The sequence below is a fragment of the Rhipicephalus microplus genome, chromosome 3 (assembly GCF_043290135.1).
Source record: "Rhipicephalus microplus isolate Deutch F79 chromosome 3, USDA_Rmic, whole genome shotgun sequence".
NCBI lineage: Eukaryota > Metazoa > Arthropoda > Arachnida > Ixodida > Ixodidae > Rhipicephalus > Rhipicephalus microplus.
This window is the reverse complement of record NC_134702.1, coordinates 120,095,422-120,109,183: the sequence shown is the minus strand read 5'-3', so window position 1 is coordinate 120,109,183 and position 13,762 is coordinate 120,095,422. Positions and strand designations below refer to the sequence as shown.

Sequence of the window (13,762 nt, the reverse complement as noted above, 5' to 3'; positions counted from 1 at the left end):
ATTATATTAGGCTGTTTGAAGTGCAGGTGAAGCTCAATGTCAACTTGTGAATGTAAGCAGATGCTGTGCTTTTTTACGCTGGTAGCTGGTTGTATACGTTTGCAGGTGGAGCATCTGAGCCGGCCACAGGGACAAGACTATGTCCTAGTCCTTGTTTTAAGTTTTGCATGAACAGGCATGTCCTTAAAGTTAGCGTTGCGCCTGTAGGTGACCTTAGGTGGTTCGGGAAAGATTTTCTCGAGTTTCCGGTCGGTTGTTAAAATTGGATAGTATTTTGTGAGGATGTTGCTTATCTTAGAAAGTGCATTAGCAAACTTCGTAGTGAGAAAAGGCGTAGTTGCTGTTGTTGTGGTTTAGGGCGTGATTTGAGTGCTTCATTGCGGTCCCGTTCCAGTGCGTCTGTAGGCTTTGAAAAGGAATGCGTTAGGATGGTTTGTTTTTGATAGTGTTCCTTTTCGGACGGTAAGTCTGTTTACGTATCATTCTCGTTTTCTATGCATAAGCGGCGTAACCTTGTTGCCGAACTCTTTAAAATGCCCTGTTTAGAGTGTCTCGGGTAGTGGCTTGTGCAATCTAAGTATTGTAGCTAGTGAAATGATCTTTTATACAAAGTTCTCTTTAGTGCGCCATTTTCAAGATAAATGACCATGTCTAAAAATCTGATGCGCTGATTCAAGGTATCAGGGGTCAACTTTATATTTGTATGCAATGAGTTTAGGCATGAAGTGAATTTATCTAGGTTTCGCTGCCCATGTACCCATATAATAAAAATGCAATCTATGTACTGAAGGTATGTGTGAGGTTTGTTCTCATAGTGAGACGGGATTTCAATTTGTAGAATTTCTATCCATATAGTTGCGTAGGTTGGAGCTAATGGGGTACCCATTCTCATTCTCTGTATTTGAAGATAGTAGTTTTCTTCAAATTCAAAGTAGTTATTTGACAGTACTAATTCCAGTAGTGTCCAACGTACTTCAGCACAATGTTGCGCGCTCTGTCAAGATAATGTTAGCTCAACTGCAGCTAAGCCCTGGGGGATAGGAATATTCGTATATAAAGTGGTTACATCTAGTGTGACGAGAATGGCCTCTTGTGGTAGAGCGTTGTTCTTATAAATTTCATCTATTATTCTCAGTAGGTGGTGTATATTTTGGACAAATACAATAGTGACTTTGTAATTACACCTAGAAAAGGTTTGGAAATATGGAAAGGTTCTCGGTTGAGGTGTTCTTGTTTGATAATATTGGGGCACCCTGGAATATCGTTACTGTATAATTCTGCGGATGGTATTTGACGAATTTTCGGAAGAAGATAGAACCACCCCGCTCCTTGGCTGTTTGGTTTAAAATTTAGATTGTGATGGAGATATCAGTTTATCCGCCAAAATATGTCTAAAGCAGTTGGTAATTGAGTGTATATTGCTCTGTAAGATCATTGTCTAATTTACGGTTGTGTTCAGGGTTTTTCAGTTGTCTGTAAGCTTCGTGCTTGTTCTTCTCTATTGGAAAGATTACTATGCTTCCTCCCTTATCAGCCTTCCTAAATTTAATGTCTCCGCGTGACTTGAGCTTAGAAATAATGCAGCTTTCTGAAGCAGCCAAGTTCTCAGGTTGTTTAGCTGTTTTACATTAGTTTATTATTTCTGTAGTATTAGGTTTACGATAAAAGTCAAGTTAAACTGCTTGTTCTGATTCAGGGATCCATGTACATTGAGCCCTAAGTGTTGTAGTACCTCTTCCTGTTCCGTCGTTTTCGGCGAAACGATAACTAATGCGCATTCGTCGTAAGAATTTGGTGAAGTCTCTGTGAAGCTCGAATTCGTTTATTGTTTTGTTGGTTGAACAAAAGCTCGAATTCGTGTATTGTTTTGTTGGTTGAACAAAAGTTTGGGCCCTTTTTACTAAAGCTGTCTGTTTTCTTTTGACCCAACGTTCTTGAAATGTCTACGACATTGGACTGCTGTTCGATTTGTATGGAGGTGTCAGCTGTGCTTGGTACTTCTCTGTTTGTGCGGTCAGTTGTTTGTGGGAAGAGGGTGGATGCTCGGAGGAGGGCTCCCTGATTTCAAATCATTTTGTGGTTTTGCTTCGGCTTTAGTTTTTTTCTTTTGATTTTTGACAAGCTGTGCCAGATTTTTTTTTCATTGGAGTATATTATGTAACTCTTTAAAAAATCCTTCAATTTGATCGATGCAGTGGTTCTTCAGCATGTTCATGAGAGAAAAGAAAGCATTGTTAAGTGTTGTTTGCCATTTTGCTTGGTAGTGCGAGGATAGCGTGCCTACAGCAGGTGTCGGTTTTGTTTCAAGTCTTTTGGAGATTATGTTAAAATAATCAGTTGTAATTCAGTTAGAATTACGTTGTGGCCACGCCATCCTCCTCCTCTTCTTGTGTGGTGCTCAAGAAAAAGTCGAAAGGCGCCAGAACTAGAAGAGTACAACGCAGTCGCGTAATAAAGGCCCCACGCATTGCCTTTTCAGCTGCTAGCTTCGTTTCATTCTCTGCACACGCCTCAAGCCTATTACATACCATGCCTATTACATGCCTATTACCACAACTATCTTAGAGTTTTTTTTTTTCTTTTTGTACCAGCTTCAAGTAATCAAGTGACTCTGCGGTAGAACACCTGCTTAGCCCACAAAAGACCTGATTTCAACTTTCTTTCAAATCAAACGTTTTTGTCACTTGTTGTGTTTGCTTATTTCTCAACTTTTCCCTCACTGACATCACTAATTTTCCGGCCTAAAGCAAGTACATATGCTGAAACCAATGGGGATGCCAGGATTTCAGCGAAATAATCTGTTCAACGGTGTCGTCTTACTAAATTTGATTGGTAAATACAGTCATAATAGTGATAAATGACGTGAATGTTTATTCCCCACTTGAGGCATTAGAATAAGCAGTTACAACGACGAATAAATGTAAGCCCCACCATCACCGTCGCTCACCCACCGAAGAATTTGCGCACATGCTCAATTCAGTCGTATTTGCTCATTTACATAAGGTGAAATCCCGTTCATGCATTTTGGGTAGGTGAATATTCGATAGACACACACTTTAGTATTGCTGGATTTCAATTGGAACCTATGACTTCATATAAATTTGGAGCGAAGATTCAGACACCATCTTGCAGCCGAACTTATTATTTAAGGTACAAGGAACTTTCAATTTATTCTTCTCGCTTTTATACTTCTTTATATGCATGCAGTTTCATTTTTGTGACCATTCAGTTGTATATGTATCTAAAGTTTATTTTTTATTGACTTGTGCTTCGTATGGCCTGCGTGCCAAACTTTCGTAGGAGCAGAAGCCTTCGTGAGGCCACAGGCCCTCTAGCTTCTGCTTCCTTTTTGTTGTGAACAGAGCATAGTCAATACCATTCAATTTATTAATATGCGTGATAATTACATTAGCGGCAAAAATGCAGTAAAAACGTAAACATAAACGCCCTACCACGACTTTCTTGAACAGATGAGTGGCATGCGCCCCTGAGTTCGAGAGGCTGTGGTTGTCTTTATTCTAAGGCTGTAATGTATTGTAGATGGGGAAGTATTAGGAGCTTGCTGCTTTTACTGAGAGGTTGTCTCTCGTCGTTTCACCGGTGTGAACTCTAGTGCTCATTGCTCCCGCTAGAGGTGCAGCAGTGCCCTTGAGCGCGGACAAGGAGGTTTGAAAAATGGCTGGAGTGGAAATTATTGCCCAGGAGTGATACTGTGCGTATACGCGAGATGGTGGCTGCAGCGGCCACCTTACAAGGGGCATGATAATCTACCACCGTTCAGCTACTAAAAACTGACCTTTTCTCTCGCATGCCCAACAAGTTTATTGTAGAAACTTTTACGGGTCACATAGTGCTTCAAATACTTCTTAGAGTTAAGCTTTGCTTAGTAAACGCCTCTAATTAGAGGCAAAGTTCATTGCAAGTCAGTCACCCATATTGTTCTGTGTGTTGTTTCGACGGGAACAACTATATTTTATATAGATATAAGGTAGCATATAAACTAGCATAACAAACCCACCTTATCTCTAAGTGGGCACTACCAGAAAAGAGGATGTTTCCGAAATCTTGGCAGGGTAAAATCTCGCTTCAGTTTTGCTGGCAAGGCATTGCCGGAGTTTCCACTCCAGCAATTCTTTCAAACCTCCTTGGGCGCAAGCGCTCTCTGGGTGCTGCTCTCGACGCGTGATCTAATTTGATAGGAGATCACTAGATCACTATATGACCACGCCGACATGTATTGCTCGCTTTTGGCGCGCTTATTTTTCTTTCGCCGGACATCACTCAGTGCGCGTCGATACCGGTACCAACTATGAACACCGCAGAAGGCAAGGTGGCGGCGCGGACGGCTCGGAATGAGGCTACAGTGTGGATCGTCACCAGGATCCTTCTCGAACTTTGAACTACATCCTATAATTCAAATCATCTGGCTTTGTATTTTACGGATCACAAAACCGTTGAACTAAAAGCAAAACCTTCATCCGAGCTTATGTGATCCGTAAACAAGCTCTTGAACAAATTGTATATATTTCATCAATGTGTAAGTATCTCTATATATTAAATTGATATCTTAATAATAAACATTCTGTATATAACGTGTATATACAATCACACCCCAACAACTCTCTTGTCACGCCTTTATATGTTAATAATTGAGCCTATTTACACAGGATTCACGGTTCACCAAATTTAACCTCTAGAGCAAGCACTTTTATCATCATTAACTTCGTAGAAATGCGGGATTTGTGCGCGAGTTATTTACAAATATACCTCACCTTATGGGAGCAGGGTTTTCGCTAGTATGATTGTTTGCCTTTCGCTCTCGCATATTTGCAAGGCTGCAAATAAATTCAATGGTATTTGGTCTTTACCAACGTTCATGTCGTAAAGTACATGGGCCATCAGAATTTTGCCTGCATCTATGTGAACAAAATACTGGCAGAGCAGAAGCTGAGCGCCGTAGCCGCTTCGCCTCCTCAGTAGAAGTCCTTTAGAGTTGTCTTTCGATTACAGCCATGCGCAGTCCAGGAGGAGGTTCTTTCTATGTACTGTCCACTCAATTATCGACTTATAAGAATATTTGGCAGTAAATGTTCTACAGTTGTTACACTCACCTCTGGTTTGTACTCCGCCATGAAATTCAAACAAGCGTGGTACATGCCAGCTGCTTTCTGCCATGACAGTTGATTCGTGTCTGGTATAAACGGAACGGTGAGGCGTAATTGGGTGTACAAGTAAACGGCTTCTTGAGCCTGTAGAGAAGACCAAAAAAGCATGCCACTAAATTCGAATAAAAATGGAAATAATTGAAATATGCATTTTTCAGCGGAGACGTTTACCTGGCTGTACGGAACACGGTACATTTACATAGGTTGAACGTCAATTCTTTATCAGGCACCGCTGCCTTCCGCAGTTGAGGTAGGGCTAACCGAAACAATTACCGAAAAATAATATGCTATGAGCACTGGAAAACGCTGCCTTTTTATTTCACGGTGATTGATTGATTGATAGATATGTAGGTTTTGACCTTCCAAAGCCACTATATGAATATGAGAGAGCCATAGTGGAGAGATCTGCATCATTTCATAGTGATTCACAGTGATAACTTGGAAAAAAAAATTGCTTGGAACACGCTTGGGTATGCATATGGTTACAGGCGACCTTCAGTATTTATATTTCTCATTTTTAAAGTTGTTATTTAGGTTTTTTTTAATTTTGGGTCATTTTTTACAGCATTCGCATTTGTTTTTTATTCCCGTTGCTGTTCCAAGCATCAGAAGCATGAGTGGCTGTTAAGTATGACGCCCTGTTTTTGTTGTCAGTTTTCACGAGTTCCTGGAGATGCCCTGATTTCTCTTCCAAAGTACATCTAATTGGGTGCTCCCCATCCGCTTATTGGAATAAACAGCTTTTTGAAAAGAACAATATATGGTTTTGGCTGACGTTAAGAGTTAGACTTAATAATAGCCCATATCGCAATATGAGTTCACTTGTGGTAAAGTTCAAATAGCTTCAACAATAACCAATAAAATTTTAATGATTGGGTTTATTGAACCATTTTGAGGTGCGGGAGACCGTTGCTGAACTGGTAGAGTGATCTCAAGAATGTGCTTCTTTGTTATCCAGATGACATCCGAGATATGTCTCGTCAAACTCGCGTAAAATTGAATATTTTCTATCAAGTTAATAGTGACAAGAAAACGAAACCCTTAAATTCGTCATTAAAGAGACAGGCGACCACTGGCATCAACACGAATGACGCAAAAAACTATTAGATCAGAAATCACGGCTCACCGAGGGCGTCACGACGAGATTATAGTCAAAAATTGTGGCTATGGTAACTTTACTATTACGCCACATATGTCACACGATGATGTAATCGCACGAGGTCACCGCATGACCAAAGCGCATTCCGATCTTGGAGGCTGTGAAGCCATTCGAAGTGCCGAAAGCTTCCGCAGTGCAATGAGCAGTATTCTGAGTGAGAAAAAAGCCATGATGGCTCGCAGCCAATCTCGAGCTCACGAACACACTCTGTTCGAGGTTCACTCGGAGACTCTTAAGTATTGCATCGCGGTAAGTTTACTTTTCAACCGTACGTTTTGTTAGCGTACTTTAAGATAAATAAAATGCTCGAAATAACATATGCAAGTGACACAACCAGTTACGACCGCGGGATACATAACAACACATTCTACAAGACACTACTTTACTTGATACACAACACCCACCTAGCGGCAAACATTTATTACACACACATAAAAACATTAGGCTTTAAGGGCAAGGGTATGTCGCCATATGATAAAGTGTGAGCGCCTGAACAGTACCGAATCCGTGGCGATGCCCGTCACGTGGATATCTCACACGTGGTATGCTATATCTATCTCACATTGCTTCAACGTAGCCCTGCGTGTTCACGCTATTTCTTGTGTGACCTTACTTTCAGTATTCTCGATTTGTTGCCAACCTTTATTAAAATTTAGTTATTTAGGTTCTGTTCCCACTCTGATTGCTCTCTAGCCCCCCTTTGCACAACAGGCAAGAGATCTGTACCTCGAGATGCGTGAGACACAAAACTTCAGCGGAGCTCAGCAACGCACAGCGCTAAATGCAGCAGTATCAAGCCACCGTGAATCTGCGTTATAAAACTTATAAAAATCTCGTGCATAGCAACAACTATCAATACACTTTCTTGATGCGAAGCAACCGTATGGTAGAGTTGAATGCGTTTATGCGCCGTAACCACACTTACTGCCCATGTGCGTCCCCTACCCCACACTCTCTATTACTCTCGCCCCTCTCTGGCCTCGCACACCGACGCAGGCAGCGCCTGCCAACCAACGCACGATCCTCCTCTCTCTTCTAGACAACCCTCTGCGTGCAACGCCGTTGCCGCGTGCCGTTTGTCACTGCGCTAGCACGTCCCTTCCCCCTCTATTCTCTACGCTGCCCCTCTCTCAGCTTGCAACGCCGACGAAGGCAGTGCCTCGCAGGCACTGCCTTTGTGAGCGTTGCTTCGAGCCGACGTTCGCTCCAACTCCCTCTCCTCGAGGCATCCCTGCCCGTGGCGCTTACACCACCAATGCCCTTGTTCGTCTCCTCCCTGTCCTCTTCTGCACTCTCCCCTCTCTTTGCTCGACACGCCGACGCAGGCAGCGTCTACTAGTGAGTTTCTTGCCCTAAAAGACCGAAGGCTCGCGCTGCACAACTGTTACCTGACCACCTCGTGTACATAGGCACAGGATCTGGACCTCCATAGTATTGGCGTTGGGAGATTTCTCATGTGCCTTGGTCAACAAATGAAATTCGCAGTGTGTGCGTTATCTAAATGCACACTGCGGCTCTCTGTGTTCCATCGAAGTCTTCCGTCTCGCATTGTCCATTAGCAGCGACTGACATGTTCCAGTAGAAAACACCAATCTATCACTGCGCTTTTTGTGACTCCTCAGATTTTTCTTCTGCGTAACGCCGCGATGACTGCCAGTGTCAACACCACCGCCAAGGTAAGCGTTAGCACCCACTGCTTCACATCTACACATTGCTCCTTTATCTGCAAATGGTTTATTTTTTTTGTATGAAATTTTCGCGAAAAGAGGGTTCACTATGGCCAGTTGAGCCATAAAGCGAGAGATAAGGGGTCATAGTACGACTTTATTCGGCTGATATTGGTCGTTCCACGGTTGCTATCTATGTTCCATGCCTTGAGATGGCGTCACAGGATTAATAATGTAGCTAGCAGAAGATGCATAGTGTGCCGCGTGATAAGGTTCAAGATAGCGCCTAAAAATGCTTTAATATTTTGGTATTAAAACCCAAAGTTGCCACATGATTATGAGTGACGCTGTAGTGGAGGGCTCCGGAAATTTTGACCACCAGGGGTAGTTTAACGTCTGCCTAAATCTAAGGACACGGGCCTCAAGCATTTTGCCTCTATCAAAAATGCAATTGTCGCGGCGAGTATCAGAATCCTTGAAGTATCGTGGATATGAAGCTATAGCAAGCGCAATATCTAGTAGGACTTTTAGGTGCAGACGCGTGACTGTAAGACGCGGACCCGTGATCGTGTAGGGCGGTCGTATGGTACGTGTGACCTACCTAAAGTCTTCCGCGTTACTTATTTCTAATAAAGGGCGCCCAATAGAAAGCTTGTATAAGATTTCGTTTATTATATACAATATGTTCTCTAGTATCACAAGAATAATGAAGAATTGGGAGGGTGCTTGCGTGACAGTATTGTAGTCAGGGTGTGCGAATTATTACCCAAATATTCGAATACAAGTCGAACAGAATCTACTGAAATAGATCAAATTGAGAATGAGTTTGTACAATTATATTTGAACCTATAAAATAGGCACTCTTCGATAACCCATCATTTTAATGCCCTAGCAGCAGGTCAACTGAAACTTTAAAAATGCTACATGCCCGCAAACTGCGTGATTTCTGTGCACGATAACAAACCTCAGATGGAACAAATTTCTCCAGAATTGTCCATTCTCACATGTGTAAAAGGATATCTAAAGATGCTGGAAAACCTTCAAGGTGAAGCGCCAACTGGCGTGAAGTCGAAATGCTGGAGGCCGGATGTCAAATCGGGAAAGGGGGAGGTGGTGCTTTGCAGTTAAAGAGAAGTAATTGGTGGTATTGACGACATGGCACAGAAAGAGTTGGAAATTACGTTCGCTTAAACTGTAATAAAAATCAGCTTAGTGTGATTGCCAAAAAGCCTCTTTACAGTCGAGAGGTGACAAGGGCAGGGAGGATTCTGACGGCGTCATGCCATCGGCCGCATATGGTACGTGGGTTGTAGGTTGCTGATCCCTGACATAGCAGGTTCTGGACATTGACATCCCCGGACTAGAAAAAGAATAAATTTCATTCTGTCTCATGCCATCGTTGCAGCACCGAGACGTTTGTTTTTCACGTCGAGAGTGGGGCAGGAGTGTCGTGAAGCGCGCAATGATGTTTCTAACACCACTACGAAGATTATCTTTCGCGAAAAACAAGCTGCTTCTTATTGTCAGTAACATATTGAAGTTTTGTTAGTGTTTTCATTTAGTGTTCTATGATCTGATTAGGCTAATCGCCATATCATGCACAGTGCACATCGTTGTTGTCAATTTAACTATGCACTCACACTTACTAGTCTGTCTTTTTTTGGTGCTCTTGAACATACTGGCAGCATTTATGCCCATCGAATTGTTCAATACTTAATGCTGTCACTGCCGCTTTCTTAGCCTTCATGCCTACGTCATAAAATATATTCAACGCGAACCAATTGTAAAGAAGGGGAGAAATAATTTGATCAACTATATGAATAATCTATTGACCTCATAGCACTTAGTCGGTGATTTTTTTCTCTTCTGGTTTTAGGTAAACGGGTGAACGAAAGTGGTCTTTCTTCTTACGTTTTCAAACTCGCTGTGGCCTCTGAAAGAGTTGCAGACAAACTTGTAGAAGTCATTGCACGGATCCATACTGTAGTCAAGTTTCTCTCGTATTTGCTGTCCCAGTGTCCGACAGCCACACGTTGAACATTCATTTACTGAGGGGAGAGGCGATGGGACTTGGCGCCAATCTTTTGGTAATGTCACTGAGGCATTGCTTCCGGGCAGTCCGGGCTGTTCCGATGGTCGTGTTCTTCGAGGAACAGAAATTTCCGGAACGTAGAGGGACGGCAGTGTGTCAACCTGTTCGTTAGGGTCAGAAACAGAGCACTACGGTTACAAGGAGACTCTCCACTTGCTTATTATGTAAAAGTGTACTTGCCCCGACAGAACCAATTACACTAAGTTCAATCTGAACAAAACTAAAAGCAATTTTTATTTGGCAATCTCTTCTTAACATAAATTACCTCAGGTAACGAGCTTCCTGTTCTCGTACGAATATGCGGGAATCTTGAAACATGTATTTTCTAGCATGCACTATTAGAAAATTTTATTACTATTAAGCTGCTCTCAGTACATATATCAAGTTTAGCATGACCAGATTGCTGCCGCATCTTGCCCCCAATTTGAACGTGCGTGTGCATTTCTGTGCAGCGGATGGTTGCCAAAGTACACTTACCGACAGCTGGAGAAAATATCCGAAGGACTCTATACCCCTATACACATTCGTTCTGCCTCTAACGCATGAAGCATCTATATCGTGGCGATTACATATATTTATGCCTACGAACAACCATATCAATATACTAGTGTATGATACGTAGTAAGTGGGTGTTAGAATTGAAGTGTACCAGAAGACAGACGGTTGAACGAATGAATGGATGGATGGATGAACGGATGAATGCGCACATGCAAAGCAGAAAACAAACACTATCACACTTTCAAAAATTATACCCAATGAAGAACTATACTTTTATGCCTGAGCAATTGTCATTGACGTTCAAAGTTTCTCGTGTGTCATCACACTGTTTTCTTTTTCCGTCGACGCAAGCACCAAAGTATGTTTCGTCGAACGATTAAGCAAAAAAGCCCGTCTTAGTACCTGAACTGGAAAAAGAAAGCCTCAGTCAAGACCAGCTTTCGAGCGAACTTGCGCTAGCATGGAACGTGAAAGTGCGAGATGACTCGGCGTGAGTACCGTCTTTAAGCATAATCGCAGAATGTGAAGCCTGCGGACGACACTGAAGAATAGCGTCTACAAGAAATACATTTTCACTACCATAAAAAAAGAAATCTTTAAAGGGATCTCGCAGTATAGTTTGAGGTGCTGTAAAAAGCATGAGTCACAAGGGCTGCCGGCGGTAACACAGGTTTGGTTAGCGTAAGCGTACATGGCGAACATGTCGTACGGTAGCCGACTGAAGCACCAAGTCATTCTTTTGGGCGGAGGATCAAATGAGCTGCTTATTGCACGCATAGCGTTCCATGTGCGGATGGCTTTATGGCTTCACAAGACAGAGAGAGAAACTAACTTTTACGCCCTAATTGCGAATGTTTCAAAGCAGGCTGTAGCAATGGGATGAATTATTTGTTGTGCCATACTGCTTTCCCACACGTACTTTATCGAATAAATGCTTCATCCAACCTTGATCATTATTCTTTGTCTACATCGATATATTTTTTCGCTTAGGGTCAGCGTGACAGACGAGTCTTGAATTGCTTGGACATGGGCTCCTCAAGACCATGCGCGTTGAAATGCAAACAATCCGAAGAAACTGGTCATCAGCCAAGAGCAACAAACGAAGCACCTCGCACCCCACGGCTTCACCTTCTCACGCTGCTTCTAAGCTGGTTTTCTTCTTGTGAAGACGTGTGCTGTCGTGAAAGGCCTCAAAGACTTGCCACGCACGCAGCAACAGTGAAAACTTAAAACCTATCAGTGTTTGTGGATACTGAGTTATATAACAGTGCGGTATAATGTTTAAGCAGCGGAGCTGTTCGATTTACACGTTGAACCATTGCCTACGTACGCAAGGACATAGAGCAGCTGGTGAGAGCTAAGCATATACAGGGAGAGGATGCATATATAGCACAGCATGGTAATAGCTAAGAGAAGGAAGGGAGAAAAAAAAGCACAGTACAAGCAAGTGAGGATAGTGAACGACTGAAGAGAATGCTAGGAGCAGAACGTCAGGTATTGTGGACTGATCAAATGAAGACAGAGTGAGAAGCACACGTACGCCAGGCATCGCAGTTCTGAGAGAGAGACGGCGGTGCCATAAAGGTGCGGCGCCGCGAGCTGCTTGCCGTCTTTGAGATAACTTTGCGATTTGTTGCTGTTGCTGAAACAGTGCACAATAAACCCTTAACTACCTCTGTTAAGAAAGGTTTCACTTTCGGGTTTTAACGATGGCTGTTTAGGAAGATCGCCATCGTTTTTTTTTTTTTCGCGATATAGCCGGGCTTATACAGCACTGTAATGGTGAATTCAATTTGAAAATTCAGAGTGGCGAACAACCTATGCGCTGGAGCACTCTTTTTTGGCAGAGTGCAATTGACGGACATCTGCGAATATAACACAGGTAACCCTGCAAGAAAAAAATGGTAGGGTGGGCTAGCACACGTTTTCCTCAGTAAGCGCCTAGCGTTTCTTGCTTTCCGCGCAATATTCACTATGTCACTCTATAGTTTTCGAGATCACGTGCACATGGAGAGGGAACGGTCATGTTCGGGCATCTCGCCCCGCCAGTGGCATTGCACGCCATGCTCTGGGAAGGTGCGGGCTGCATCTAATTTCCGCTCGACGCCAACGCTGTTCATGGAGTAGAGAGACCTGCTTGGTGGAGTGTATTTGGTGAAAGAGCTGCCCTGGACCTGCCAATAAGTCATACAAGAAACGCTCGATATTTGTCTATGGAGCATACTTATTCCGCATGTAGGAGAACAACTGGCACCGTAAATGCCCGGCACCTGCTAATAGAATTCACTATACGAAAGAGAAGCCCAAGTAGCAAAGAAAAGCCACCAGGTATGCTGTTTCATCAGCGTTGGTGACGTTGCGTAAAGAAATTATGGCTATATTTTTAAGGTGAACTGTCTAGGCTGAAGACGCAACATAAAATTAAATTATGAGGTACCAGATAAGTGTTTATAATGATACGCCCACTTAATATTTTGTTATGTCGACACGACAGGAACTTGTCAATGCAATTTTAAGATGGCGGGTCACGCAATGTCAGTGATGATAACGTAATTGATCTCTAACAGCGTTACCGACACTGTTCTGTGTACGTATAGGCAAAATCACAGCAAATAATCCAGTATAACGATGAGACAGTTAAGCTTTAACCTGTGTAATTTCCGTTCAAGATCATTACGTCAAATTTCCGCGAGACACATGTTTGCATGTTCACAAGCTAAATCCATACGCCTACTTAGAGGGGAAAACGCTAACCAATGTCAATGCTTCCAGAACACTTACCTTGCTAGTATCGTCTTCGGACTGGTTGGAGAACATTATTCCCAGCAACAATAAGCAACAAAACAGTCCCAATCCCACAAAAAAGCATACGATGAGGCAGCACTCGTTCCTCTTCTCATTTTCATCTTCAAGATGTTGGCGCTGGTTCAGTACGAGTCCTCCCTGATCCTGGTTTTTAATGTCAAAGGGTAAACACTTGTTGTAAATACGTCATGCATGTTCCTATAGTTCTCAACCGCTCGCACATCTAAGAAACATAAATGCATGACTAACTGAATACTGAGCTGATAACTTACTTTATTTTAAAGTTGCACGGTGGAACAAACATAGACAGACAGAAACAGGAGCAAAGTTCACTTTGCTTCTTCTATCGTATTGTGTAGTATTGCATAATCTGCAC

The 13,762-nt window shown here is 42.7% G+C and overlaps 1 protein-coding gene across 1 annotated transcript in view; it reads right to left on the bottom strand.

Annotated features, from left to right (window-relative positions):
• The window catches only part of LOC142803317 (membrane metallo-endopeptidase-like 1), a 67,343-nt gene extending 53,818 nt beyond the window's left edge, over positions 1 to 13,525 (bottom strand). The window contains exons 1-3 of the mRNA XM_075888442.1: positions 13,363 to 13,525; positions 9,903 to 10,184; positions 5,112 to 5,249 (exon numbers count right to left, since the gene is read on the bottom strand). Of these exons, the coding sequence (XP_075744557.1) occupies positions 5,112 to 5,249; positions 9,903 to 10,184; positions 13,363 to 13,398 (456 nt within the window). The 5' untranslated portion in view covers positions 13,399 to 13,525. The remainder of the gene's footprint in view (positions 1 to 5,111; positions 5,250 to 9,902; positions 10,185 to 13,362) is intronic.
• Between the last annotated feature and the right edge of the window lie 237 nt (positions 13,526 to 13,762).